Source organism: Amphiura filiformis, chromosome 16 (genome assembly GCF_039555335.1).
Source record: "Amphiura filiformis chromosome 16, Afil_fr2py, whole genome shotgun sequence".
Classification (NCBI taxonomy): Eukaryota; Metazoa; Echinodermata; class Ophiuroidea; order Amphilepidida; family Amphiuridae; genus Amphiura; species Amphiura filiformis.
The window spans coordinates 11154474-11169404 of NC_092643.1; the positions used below are offsets into that span (position 1 = coordinate 11154474).

A 14931-nucleotide genomic window follows, 5' to 3' on the forward strand; every position below is an offset into this window, starting at 1 on the left:
GCTACATACACTTTAAGAATATATCATTAGATTTATATAATTTACTTCGAGGACTGTTATATATCAAAAATTAAAAATATCAAATTTTATAATTTGTCATAAAATTTGTATTATATTGTGATTTTCAAAAATGAAAATTATTTGATATCAGAAAGACATGCTTCAGTATTCAGAATACAATTCGATAGGTCTGAGGTGCTCTCATGTGCCACAAAAATACTATCGAAACGCAATAAACGCTCATTTTAGATCCCTTAATACTGGAACTGAAATTTTGCAACTCATTGTGCTATGTTGTGTCCGATACCACAAGTAGAAATACTGAACTTAAAATTGACTTCAACTACCAAGTTCCCCGTTTTGATGTTTTGCATCAAATATATTGTTGTTGAATATCTGTTTTCAGCATGCTGTACAAGTGTATGATGCCTTGCTGGATGTTGGCTATAATTATGGTATACGTCATGCGGGTTACTTTGCGCTGAGATGGCTGCGCATCGAGAAATTCTACGCCTACTGGGGAGAAGACTTTGGTTACAAGAATACACCGTTAGAGATTGGACGTGAGATGCGGGTCAAATTTGACAAGGTAAAACCACTTAAAGCTAGTATCAAGAAAATTATGTGTTCAATTAATTCTGTTCTTTCTCTGAAAGGAGCACTTAATGATCCACAACCTCATCCATCTAACTTACTAGAAAGTTGACATTTTTTATATCGTCAAAGAAAGTGTGAGTGAAAGACCTGTGGATATATATGTTTGTATGCGTAACCTTCGTTTGACTAAGACACCATCTAATTTGTATTTTGACAGACATAAATTCCAATACAGCTACCTATGTGGCACTGTAAAACATGTATTTATGCGTAACTTCCAATTTCTTTGTCCGAATCAACTGAAATTTTGGAAAAAGGGTTTTTTTTGTCATTGATATCTGTTGAAACATACTCTAAAAAGAGCATGCTAGAATCATGAAATATGCCTTTGAATTAATGTTCTTTAAGAAAATATTTTAGAAATGGTACCAAGTTGGACAATTCATCTGTAAGAAAACAAAGGGGTAAAAAGAACTGGTCTAATGTTAGCGTAAAGTATGCCTCAAAAAAATAAAAAAGATTTATGCTAACATTGTGTTATATTAAAGTAACTGTTACCAGAAGTTATTGTTTCATTGTTTATCCAAATTCATTTGGTCTTCAGTGGACCAAAGATTCACATTTATATGTATGCCATAATGCATCTAGATATTTTCATGATCACCTTGAAAGTGAAGTCACAACTTCATGCGCTCAAAATTATGATCAAACTTCATATACTGGATTGCATTGGGACCAACGAAGTCTGTGAGTGACATGCAACCATAACGGAATATGAATTTTTTGTCTTTTTGCAAAATAACACCACATAAAGAACTTGCTATCCTTTAACTCATTTCAACAAGCTTGCTCTAGACACATAACAAATTTATCTGAAGGTACACTATCTTGCTTTCAAGCAGTGACATGCAACCATTATGTTGTAATATGAATTTTATCTTTAATATATTAGTACTTTATATTTGTATTTGATGAAATAGCCATTTTATACCATTTTTCCAATCAAGGTACATGCAATTTTGATTTATATGTCTTAGGCCAAAATAAAAAATATGTTTAGTTGCCCTTAGCGATCGACCGAAAAAATTAAATGGCTTGGGTCAGGGTTTTTTTTCAATCACTTTTTTAAAAGAAAACTTAAATCTGGACAGTATCAAGGACATTTTATCTCTATTATTCACTCAATTTATTAAATGCATATTTGATTAAAAACAAGAAGTATTTCCATTTGAATTCAGTCCAAAAACGCAATTTTTTACCATAAAATTATCAAGCATTTATCAATCCCAGCCTTTTCAAAATGGAGGAAGATAGAGCCTAAAAAAAAGATTTAACCTACCGACCCTCCAAATTTTTGTCTTGGAAGGGCAACCAAACAATTTATTTTTTGGCCTTATTGCAAGTGTGGAAGGGTGCAAGTGTAGAACTGAAAGTGGGATAGGGTGTCAGAAATTGCATGTCCAGCATGGAAATCATTCTTGTCAAAGTTCAACTTGAGCTGCTAGCATGTATACAACTTTTATTTCCCAAATTGGTGCAAGAAATAGCACTTTTCATTTTGTTTATATGTGCACTTTGCTTTTCGAAGACCAGAAAATGTTGAAGGTGATTTCCCAGAACTGAGCATGACTAGTAAAAACTGTTTAAACCTCTCCCAAAAAAGCCCTTCATTTTCGTACATATTGTTGCTTGCCATATGATGCTGTTCCTAAGTTTGGTGGCTGATTTATTGATAAAAATCAACATATTTCATATCCCTCAACAGTTTAATTTGTTTGGTATGCATGATCATGCATGTTATGCAGTGACAATTTTTTCACATATTTTGGTCATTTAATAAAAGAGTACAATACCAATAAAACAACTGTGATTCATTACACCAAAAACTTCAATGACTGCAGTTGGTATTCGTCATTTTGATCCAAAGGCCAGTAATGTAATACTGGGGTATTCTACATGAGCACTAAATCTGCATCAATGGGCTATTCCAGTTGAGATTCATATACCCCCTGTGGAAGATATGGCTTTTATCTCCCACTTAGGGAGTTACCTGAATAGGTGACTACATTTGAAATCTACACCCCCTGTGTGGGAGATTGATGACATATCTTCAATAAGGGGTGTGTGGATTTCAACTGGAATAAGTCAAATGTGTACTGCTGAGATGCGGATCTGGGATATGGACTTATAAAACATGCTTAGTGTTATCTACATGGTGCAAATTTCATAGTGTGACAGCATGATTGTTGCGACATTTAAAATAGCAGAAGCATGTAAGTACACAGTATGCAGTGCATAACATAACAGAATCGCACCATATGAGTTGCATTACAAGATGCAGTCAAATTCGTGCTTGAGTAGCATTGCTTTTTACGCACTTGCCATGCAGTGAAATCGGCATATCGTCGTTGGGCAGGAAAAACCTGCCTGTGTTTGTGGCCCCTGAACATGTTTAAAATAAAACTGCCAACCAGTTACATTGGTGGTTAATTGCTTTAAACATGTTCAGTGGCCAATGACATAAAGGAGGTTTTTCCTCCCCAACGACAATATGAGAAGTACACATTTACAAAGATTTAGTCCCCGGTGTTGAGTGCCCCACTGACTCTAAAATGACCATGATGTGCTAATCGCTAACAATCTCACATTTGATTTGATTACAGAAACACGGACACCATGGGATGAAGGTGGGAAGATAACTCATGCTATCATGTAGCATGACTTATATCTTAGGCCCGTATCATACTTATTCGACGTCAAATATTCAATGCAACAAGTTCAAATGGAGCTGCTAATGTGTTCATTCCATTTGAAATTCATACTCCCCCTGTGGAAGATATTTCCAAAATCTTCCACAGGAGTAGTGTGGATTTTAAACGGAACAGCCCATTAGGATTGTTGTGTCCAAATTAGTTCAATAATTTCAGATTATACTCAAGGTTTTTTGTAACCCAGGTTAGACAACTGATGTAATGCGATATCTGCATGTTTTCATGTGATCATTCTCATTCCTCGAATGCTCATTTCTTAACAGCGGATGTGATTTGCAGAATTTATTTCCTCGTCACACAAATTGGGACAGGAATACAAATTTACCAGCATAATTATTTAACTTTCCATTCTATTTCCAAGCATGTTTATCTTCTAACATATGTTTGTTGACATAAAAAATCAACTTCTATATTTCCACCAGAAATAAACATCAAATATAAATGATTTTTTGTCAACAAATATTTGTTCGAAGATAAAAATGAATTGAAATAAATTGAATAACAAAAATACTTGTTGCATCAAATATTTGACTTATAATTTTAGTATGAATCGGGCCATACTATGTACTCAAATACAGGCTTATTATTCACCATAGAAGTAGTGATTTAACAGGATTAATTGCCATTGCGATAGGCGAAAACAATTGTTGAATGTATTGCCCTGCACTATAAGTAGGCTGCACTCATCACCTGTCATGTCTGTGTATGTGTGCAATCATAGATTGAATACAATACAGTTCTTTTACGAAGACACTAATCGTACAGGTGTGAGTGAAATGTACATTGACTCAGCATAAAGTGAATTTTCTATAGAATTACGATTCAGGTTTTTATGCCTATTCTTTGATAATCAGTTGTGCGATGCAGAGTTACATTGTACGTCTAGTACAGAGCAATGCATTCAAAAATTGTTTTCACCTATAGCTATGGTAATTAATCCTGTTAGATCACTACTTCTACAGTGAATAATGGAGGGAGAAATTACACAAATACTGTATTGAAAAGCAGGTGCATAGACAGTTGACACTCATCTCTAGAGGCACTTGTCGAGGGTGTCAAATATTGTATTTATTATCAAAAATTATATTATCAACAATGGATGTCTTATGTTGTAACATTCTTGAGTTATTTTCATTTATAAGTTTTTTTCTCCACTTTTTGCATGTAATGGCAATTTTGAAAAGATTCTAGATGAATTATACCATTATTCTGTCGGTCCGTGTCACGTCACTTCCGGTTGATGATGTTCGAGTCAAAACAAGTCTGTGATTCGATTTTTGTTGATGATTTCTGTCATTGGTGTAATGTAAATTTCAATCGCAAATAGTCAGTGGAATCAAACAACCGTTTCTAAGTCTTCAGAGTTTACTTGATTTACCGTTTATATACTGACAAACTTAAAAATTAAATTCCATGGTCGAGTGTCGTTTTTTCCGAAATTGAATGTCACTCCAGCAACATCGCCATGTAGCCTCCTTCACAGCCGGTCTCTGTTGGTCACAACAAACCGTGAGCCACATGCAGTTTGGGCCGAGACTAGAGATAGCCGGATGTCCGACCGACAGAATAGTTGAAATCCATACCCCTCCCCCATGGAAGACATGACCTTAATCTTCCACACAGGGAGTGGGAATTTCAAATGGGGGTTGCACCCCCTGCATGTTTGATTAAGGTCATGTCTTCGATAGGGGTTGTATGGATTTCAACTAGAATATCCCATTATCCTACTTACAGCATGAATCCATTCTAATCCCTGCATCTCTTGTACTTTAGTTGGTCTTGGTCTTGCAGAATGTGGTGCATGTATATTTAACTGTAGTAGGTGTAGTATACAACTTGAGCATTACACAAAATGCAGCAAGAAAGTGACACATATTTTGTTACATATGCTATACAAATATAACAGCTATAATCATTTTGGTGATCTGATTGCCTATCTTTATGTCTGAGCTGTGTTTTATCAGACAATACAGAACAGTCTGACCAGAACTACTCGACCTAATGTCACGGTAACATTACTATGTGACAAACGGAATGTGCGCGTCACACAATCAGTGATTGGCGCAGTACTTTAAAGAAGTTAAATACCAAATTAACATGATAACAAACAGTACATCTCTTAGGTATGTAGTTTCTCCCATTCTAGTCAAATTTACCATGGGAACTCATTATATTCAGAAACTCACATTTTATTGACACAAGTAGTATAAAAATGGATTTCAAACAGTATTTGCCAACCTACATAAGACCCATTAAACTTAATAAAAATTTAAAAAAATTGTCACAAAAAATTGTCACAAGAAGGCGACATAAATTACACCCAAATATGATTTTACAGTTGATCTGTTTAAGAATGAAAATAAGTATTGTTTTGAGATACAGTCATGTATCTATCGGCGGATATAAGTTATAACACAGGAGATACCATTATTTTTGCACAGAACAACAAAGCATATCTGATGGCATGATGATATTGCTGACATACTTAGCAGATTTGATCACCTTTGTGTTGTGTAACTTTAAAAAAAAATGCATTTTGGATATATGCACAGGTTGTATATCTCAAGAAGTTTGGCGCCCGTTCATTTATTTGCCATTTGTTTCATTTTATCTCACCTCAATTTGAAGTCATGCATGATTTAGAGTTTGCCAGCCGAGCTTGACTTCCACCATTCATCCTGTAGCATATAAAATACATGGGCTATATTCCATATGAAATCTACACCCCCTGTGTGGAAGATGAAGGTCATGTCTTCCATAGGGGGTGTATGTATTTCAACTGGAATAGTCCAATGTCAAGATGACCAGATAGATGATACATAGACACCAAAAACAAATTGACACTAACAGTTTACGGGAAAAACTAATTTTTAATGAAAATGCTACAATATTACTTTAAGAACTCAAAAGATATTAACATGTGAATAATTGTATTTATTTCATTTTGATATATGTTACTAATCCATTTCTGAATATTAGTACACACTTGCCTTGCATGCACACACAACACTTTACTAGGTATCAAACTAAATTGAATTATATACAAATCAACACTGTCAGTAGACCAGCTAGATATTTTGTGTACATGATATCAAGGTGGCTAATGTTTGCACTATACTATTTTATTTCTTGGTGATGCGGTAACATCAGTGCACATTTCATAGGACACAAATTCAAATCATGAGCATTCGCTCAAAGCGCTGGTGTATAGACCTACGTTTAAAGACGCCAAATAGATGCATGTGAGACACAGCTCCCTCAATGATTGACATCACTGTCTCGCCAGGAAGAAAAATAGTCAAGCGTACTGTTATTACATATTGACAAGCATTGGGTTTTATTATTCTTATAATATTTCAGTGTATGTGCAATAGTTTTTGCAACTCATTATCATGTATGTTGTGTGAGCCATTATTTTAATGTAAAGACCATTATAGTTCTCCATCTTACCAATGTAAATTCAACAGAATGCATACAGACTGATTCAATATTTCACTTAAATTTACTTCAAAATTATCATTATTTGCCTTTAGGGCATGTTTTTGCAGTTTCAGGACTTTTTTTCTTCTCGCTACGCTGCGAATACACGCATGTGATGTGAGCAGCCATTTTCCAGCAATGTTTCTAGATAGAAAATGTACTGTTGACACTTTTTCAGTAGTTTTTAATATGAAATATTGGATTTCCCTAGTGGGTACATTTTTGGGGTTATTTTTAGGAAACTGAAAACAACACAGAATTTAACATTTACAAGACAAAGAACTTTGGTCTCTATTAGAATGTGTCCACAGAATGGTTAGAAATGTTCATTTTCATTTAACTGCATAAATTCCTTGGTATGCAGAATGTTGAACAACTTGTTTGATTTGCAAAAATATATCCTGAATATAATAGTATGTAGTCAAGTTAGCTCAATCATTAAGACATTTGACTTCAGTGCATAAGTGTTTGGGGAATATGAGCCTCTGTACAATCCCTGTTTATAATTGAGCTTTCTTGAAATTCCCCTTGGCAAGGAACTAACTGCTTGTATTGGTTACCCATACAATTACTCAGGGAGGTGATCCTGGTTGCGATGGTTTATTTTAGTATGTATAGGGTGTGCACTTCTTAGCTGAAAATTCATAATTGTTGCTCATGGGTATATATGTCATGTTTTGGGCCACAGTGGTCAGCAAATTCCTGTAAAGTGTGCTGAGGCTTGTCGGTTTAGGCTGTGTGTAGTGCACAATAAATCACTGCATTTTTGATTTGTGTTTTACTTCAGTGTTACTAATGACTCAATCTCCAAACATATCTTCTGTTTATTTCGACACATTTCAGGGGCAGACTAACCCATGTACAGTCCTTGTAATGACATGTTTTGTCTTTTCCTATGTCTAATCTTCATTCCTTTCTTTTTCCCTTTTATTTACATAATTGGAGAAACATTTCTTGTATATATATTTCTCAAAATGTACACCAGTTATAAGTTTTAATTTCAATAGAAGACATAACCTGGCAGTGTACGAACAAGGCAGGTGTTAGGGGTAAAAGATCATCAAAGTCACTGCAGGCACACCATAAGCTACTCTGAAATTTAGTCACCACAGTTTAGAATAATATATGGACTCAATGCTGACTTCAACATTGATCCATGGCATTTTACCTGATGTTGATTTGCAAGTCTAAAATCTTACAAAGTGTCACAATGTGAACCAAAATAACATTGAAATCTTTTAATTTGAGTTTGGGCCCAGAAAAATTGACGAGGGCCCTTAAATATCAAACCCAAGGGCTGGAATGGCCCTTGAAGATTTTGGCTTATTTCGAAACTGTATATATATGTTGCCAATATCTGAGAATTTCAGAAAATTTGAATTAATTTTATTTAAGAAATCGTTGTCTCTGCATATTTTGATGTAGATAAATGCCATTTTTCTAATTATTTACTTTTTCACATTCATATAATCAATGAAGTAGTTACTTATTCAATTTGTCTCATTTGATATTCACACTCCCTGTGTTGAAAATTAAGGTCATGTTTTCCAGAGAGTGTATGGATTTCAACTGGAATAGCCCACTTCAGCTTATCCATGGATTTGTACATTGTTTAGGTGTTTGATTATTCATACTTTGTGTAATGTGTGTCTTCAGGTGATTTTACTGAACAATTTAGGGAATTTACTGAACAAAGGTTCATATTTAGGGGTTATGAAATAAGTATGTGTACCGAGTTAGGGGTGAATTCTCAAAACTGTCTGCCAAAACTCGCCCCCATCCCCTATACACATTATGTGAACCCAAATGTATAACCTTAAATTGTCTTTCCTGTGTGGATAGATCATTCTTATGTTTTCCTACTGTTTTTCTACACCGTTATCTATTCTATGGTTCACCTCAAGTTCGGTAGTGACATCAGCGCTTTTTCCACGGTTGTACTGTAAAAGTGCCAACAAACTGCCTTGTATGCGTGCATATACACTCTGCGCAGTTAATATATATTGATATGCGAAATTCGAAACTGCATTCAGCGAAATACGCACCTATGTCACTACAGAACTTGAGGCGAACCAGTGTATACCATTGGTGAGTTGTTATGCTAATGATTTATGCTTCGGGTGGCAGGATATCTCGTCGGCAGAGTGCAACACTATCGTAAGTGCAGTAGAATGCAATAGCTGCCATTTGCAACATTTCAATCAATTAACTTACTTTTCAACCAATAACAGTAGAAAAAACACCCAACTATATGTAAAGGTGATATCTTGGGGTTAGCTTAGTGGCCATCAGGAAAGTATACAGAACAGCCACACTTTACAATGAACATGATGAGGGGATTGTGCTGCAAACAATAGGTGTTTTACAAAAGGCAGCTATTACATTCTACTGCACTTACGATAGTGTTGCACTCTGACGACGATCTATAACATGATTGCATGATTCTCTTACCAGTCTCATGGGATGGATGCATATGGTGCTTCTAACTTATTAACTTCTTCTTTGATGACATCTATTCCTAGCCCGTCTATCTAATCACATGTCAGATATCTTCAAGCTTCTTTACTCTACACATGGTGCTTGGTGTATGGCAATGCTGCATGGACTGGTGCACTCAGAGTTGCTTCTAGCACACGCTGACATTTTATTACATTTCTTGGTTGAATTTTTAGGATATTGATTTCATTGGCAAGGAAGCGCTTTTGAAACAGAAGGAAGAAGGCATCAAGAGAAGGCTGGCTATGTTCACACTAGAAGACTTTAATGTTACTGAGGTAAGAATTGAAAGCCATGGAAAATAATTTGTTTGATTTGGGTTCCACAGACCCACTTTTGCTCAGAACCCAAGCCAAATATGTTGAGGCCTCTGGGAGATGTTGAAGGCTAGTATTTGATAATCCTAGCAATGGGCTTTTTCATTTCAAATACACACTATCTTCCACAGGGGGAGTGTGAATTTCAAATGGAATAACCACATTAGGCAGTTCCATTTGAAACTCATCCTCCCTCTGTGGAAGATTCAGGTTGAATCTTTCTCAGGGTGTATGGATTCTAAATAGAGCTGCCTAATGTGTTAATTCCATTTGAAATTCATTCTCCCCCTGTAGAAGATATTTCCAGAATCTTCCACAGGGGGTTTGGATTTTAAGTGGAATAGCCCGGTTAGAGCAGTTTCTGCTTAAGAAATGGTGTAAGTTGCACTTGTGTCCATCTTTAACATTTTTCACCCTGACAACGCATTTAGGCAGCTGTTTCACGCACGCATCTATGCAGCGTCTTTAAGTGTGTGCGTGTGTATACTAGTGCTTTGAGTGAACACTAGCGATATAAAGCTGCACCAATGCAATGCGCATTGACAGCATAGCATATCATGATCTTGTATGCAGCAAGCCCAGCTGTAATATTTGTAGGGGTTTTGTTTGCCTTGTATAAGATAATTTTATTTGTAGTATGAGCTGCAATCCCAGAGGCCACTGGTCATTGACAGGGGGGTATGACAATGAAATCTCAAAAACCACCTTAAAGTATTTTGCGAGGTCTAAAATGTTCCCTTTAAAGCGTGTGACAAGTGCATTTTCCTACCCTAACAAGTATTAGGAAGTAAATCATTCATTTTCTTGACCCTAAAACCCTTCATAAAAACTAAGAAAACACAGATTTTCAAAATATCAGAACTTTTATCCTTTATTTATGTCATGCTGCATTTGTCACAAATGACCGTAAACATTATTGTGCAAGCTATGCTCTTTTTCTTAAAATTGTTTTAGATAACCTATTCAAGATACCTCACAAACAGTGCCTGATCATGAATCTTTGCTCACAGATGATATCTCCTCAGTGACCAGTGGGCCCCTTTGGGCAGCTTCAATCTGCTCAAGTTTCCTAAAACCACACATGATCAGATGTGGTGGTGCGTTGTTGTTCGCCTGCAAACGAGGACACACACAAGATTTTTCACTCTAAACTGCGGACTTACCTGTAACCGAGGACAGTACTTGGTCTCAAACTACTGCAATAGACCTCAAATGTATGCCCAATGCATTTGAGCGATACTTGCTCAAAACTACTGTCAAAATACAGTCAACAGGTGATGGCTAAAATTCCGTTTTGTATCATACATAAAAAAATCTGCCATTTTAGTCCATGATTAGGCGATGAAAACATAATACACACGTCCGCAGTTAGATAGCAAGCAATACACGCTGTCCTCGGTTGGCAGCAAACACACAGAGGTGTGTGTATTCTTGTATATTAACATGTTGACATGTAATTCTTTCCTCAGGACGTGTGGCCAGCTGGAGGTGAACCCATCTATAATAATGGTCATTACTCCGGTATGACCACCTGTACTAGCTATGGTCCATCCATTGGCAAGTTGATATGTCTTGGCTGGATAACAAACCCTCGTCCAGACACAAGAGAACTGCAGGTGTTATCTAGTGATTATGTCACCCAAGGGAAGTATGAGATTAACATTGCTGGTAAAATGGTGCGCGCAAAAGGCTCATTGTATCCGTCAAAACTCTCCACTAAACAACCTATGCATGGATGATCAGCATGCAAGTAGAATGGAATAAGTGAGCTGAAATTTTTGTCGTGATGAATTTTTTGGTAATGGGAAGTACGAGATAAACATTGCCGAAAAGTGGATGCGTGCGAAAAGCACATTGTTTCCATCAAACCCTTCTACTATGAACAACTTATGCATGGGTGATTATCATAAACTTGCACTAGGATCCAGAATATGCTCATCTATCAGGGCACGGTTCTTTAAACCCAATACATCTGTACATTCATTGAATGACCTCTGAAAATATGGGTACAAAAACTCATACCCTGCAACTCAAGGTCAAATTTTGCACAATGATTGTTTAATTGAGGTTATTGAACTATGCAATTGGAATGAGGCCATATTTGTGGTCCATAGTGATGACTTGAATGGAATAATTTAAATGAACTACCCATCTCGTCTAATGAACTCTTCACTTATGGAAATACATGATAAACATTGCCGGTAAACAGGTGCGCAAAAAGTACATTGTATCCCTCAACAGACATCTCTTGATATGCATGGGTTTTTATCAAGTTGTATGGAAGAACTTCAAATGAGCTACACGTCTTGTGTGATGAATTCATCATATTATGGAATGTACTGGATTAACATTGCCTAACATTAAATGGAAGTGAAGTAAAGGACACTAAAAGAGCGAATATTGCAGGTGAATTGGTGCTTGAAAAGGGTAGTGTTTCTGTCAAAACTCTTCATGAAACAATGTATGGGTAGTAAGGACTGTTGATGTCAGGATTTTAAAAAATCAATATAATATAGGCTACTCAATATCAACAAAAATCAAATCAATTTCCTCCAAATTTCTTATATTACTCACGTCTTCTTCATTCATCCATAAATTTAATCCTGCCATTTGGACTCGCAAATGCACCAGCCAACTTTCAGCGACTTATGGAGCACTATGCCATTTGGACTCACAAATGCGCCGGCCACCTTAATATCAATAAATCAATTTCCTCCAAATTTCTTATATTACTCACATCTTCTTCATTCATCCATAAATTTAATCCATTCCAATGTAACAGGATGCATCATGCCATTTGGACTCACAAATGCGCCAGCCACCTTCCAGCGACTTTCGGAGCACTATGCCATTTGGACTCACAAATGCGCCAGCCACCTTCCAGCAACAATATGGATTCAATTTCAGTCCTTTATTCTCCGATTTTGGAGTACTTATTTTTAATTATCAGCAACTTAGATATATATTGATTTTCTCCAAAAAGTGATATCAGTGATTATCATGAACAAAATGTTATACAAGTTGAATGGAATAACTGTGAGGTTTAAGTCGTATGAATGCACCACCACAAGAAAAATATGAGATGTAACATAACATTGCAGGTAAATTGATGCTTGCCCAAGTCGCATTGTTTCCATAAAAAACATCACTCAACAACTAATGCATTGATAATAATTAATATTGTGAACATTGATTAATGTAATATAAGTACAGGGATTTCTAATGCGAGCCTTTAATCTACTACATGGTGAAGTGCAATGTAGCTATAACACAACAAGGTGAGGCGGGACAGGAATAAGGGCGGTCCATGTCCGTATGCAAAAATAAATTAGACCTGCTCTAACTTTAGACTAGGTCTAACTATGGAGGTTAGTCTAGGGAGATGGAACTCTTTGGTATTTACATGCCTTATTCTATATTATCTCAAATCCTGTTAAGGGCAAATACATGTACTTATATGAGATAGCTGCAGTTTAACTTTTGGACTTTGCTAGGAGTAAAGAAGAAAAAGAAGCCTAAGTCTAACTTCCATAGTTTAAAGTTAGACCAGGTCCAACTTGTTTTGTGCATACAGACCTTTGTGTTTTGTAACTAAAAGGCAAGTAACGTACAAGTCGTGTCCATTGATTTTATCACAAAAGTACAACATTTTACTTTGCCAGGAAATCCCCACCTGTCCTTTCCTGTAATTTGAGGCAACCTTTATGGTTCACAAAATATAATTTGAGAACATTTCTCATGAATGATGTTGGTACCTTGAATATACAAAATGAAATATGATTTATACTTTAGGATATAATTGTTGGTTATTGGTCATCATTAATGTGTGGTACAAAATGCATGTGTTTTATTATGTAATAATTTGAAAATGAAACCCCTATTTATGTAGATATTTTAAGTTTGAAATGTACAGAAAAAATATTTTTTATTATTATCAACCAAACTAAGTTTAAACAGTCACTCAACACTCAATATATCCAGGTGTATATACCACACTTGCTCATTAAAGCTAAAGCCACGATTTCTCCGCGATACGGAAAAACAGAAAAATTCATGGAATTCAGGGTTTGCTCATGGAAATTTGAAAATGCCACAAAATAGTGAAAAGCTGTGTAAAATGTCTAACTGGTGTGTTGATTTGCAAAATAAAACAAAGAAAAGTGATTATTTACGATGCAAGATTCTGGCCATACTACAGTAAAAGGTAAGATGAATACACTTTTAAAACATGTTTGTTTTCACTTTTCAGTGCTTTATAGTGGAAAACTGAAATTCACAGAAATCGTCCAATTTGTAACACAGAATTTAAATTTTGTAACACGGAGAAATCATGGCTTTAATTAAAGCCATATTATAACATTTGCTGAGGAGGATGTGATGTTCATAACACAGTACGTACATGGCATGTGGGACGGTGATCTACACAAGAAAGAATTGTACCGTAACACGTCCAAAGGAGTGATATGTATTGGCAACATCGAAGCTGGTATTAAATTCCAATGTTCTTTGCCTTGCCTTAGTGATATATCTGACAGTAAAAGCTAACATTTCATGGCCAAGAAATACTGATCTATTTCCTGGTGCCGCCACTGGACATTACCAATATCTAAATATAAGTATTGAATGACTCTTTAAATTCAGTTTGCTTGTGTATGGAACATTTATTAAATGTTACATGGTAACTTTTATTGTGCTAACCCCCTGAGCACTACCTGTCGATCTAACATTGCCTCTGATTGGTCAATTATGTGATATCTTCACTTTAATCACCAATCAGAATGGAGCTTTGCAAATAATTCACCCTAATTTTTTGGGTAGTGAAATTATTCTAACAATGTTGCTGATTGGTCCAATTGATAATGAAAAATTCTTTTTGACCAATGGCCTGGGCAGGTAGTTCTCATAGGGTTAAAATGTTACAACTCAAGACCTGTTGGGGAAGTTTCTTCCCACCACAAAACGCAAGGTGACTTTGTACAGTATGTGGTTACGTTGTGGTGTCAAAATATTATAATAGCACATCATGTGCAAGAATTATGGTTCTAAGCATGGCTTTTTCTTTATTTCCTATGGTTTGAATTCTCTCAAGAGTTGCATTCTAATGCAATATAATATTATCTAAATATAATTTGCCCCTAAAAATAGTTTCCCTGCCCACTGTCAGATTGAGACCAGATCCATATAACATGTGGTTACAATTTCTAAACTAGATTGTATGTTAAATTTTGGTCAGAATAACAAAAATTCAGGAAATTACCTTATTTTGTCAA

The 14931-nt window shown here is 35.7% G+C and overlaps 1 protein-coding gene across 1 annotated transcript in view; it reads left to right on the plus strand.

Moving 5' to 3' along the window:
* LOC140135561 (pyruvate dehydrogenase phosphatase regulatory subunit, mitochondrial-like) overlaps positions 1-14695 on the plus strand; it is a 72960-nt gene extending 58265 nt beyond the window's left edge. The window contains exons 16-18 of the mRNA XM_072157101.1: positions 407-589; positions 9521-9622; positions 11131-14695. Coding sequence (XP_072013202.1) covers positions 407-589; positions 9521-9622; positions 11131-11400 — 555 coding nt within the window. The 3' untranslated portion in view covers positions 11401-14695. The remainder of the gene's footprint in view (positions 1-406; positions 590-9520; positions 9623-11130) is intronic.
* The last annotated feature ends 236 nt before the right edge of the window (positions 14696-14931 follow it).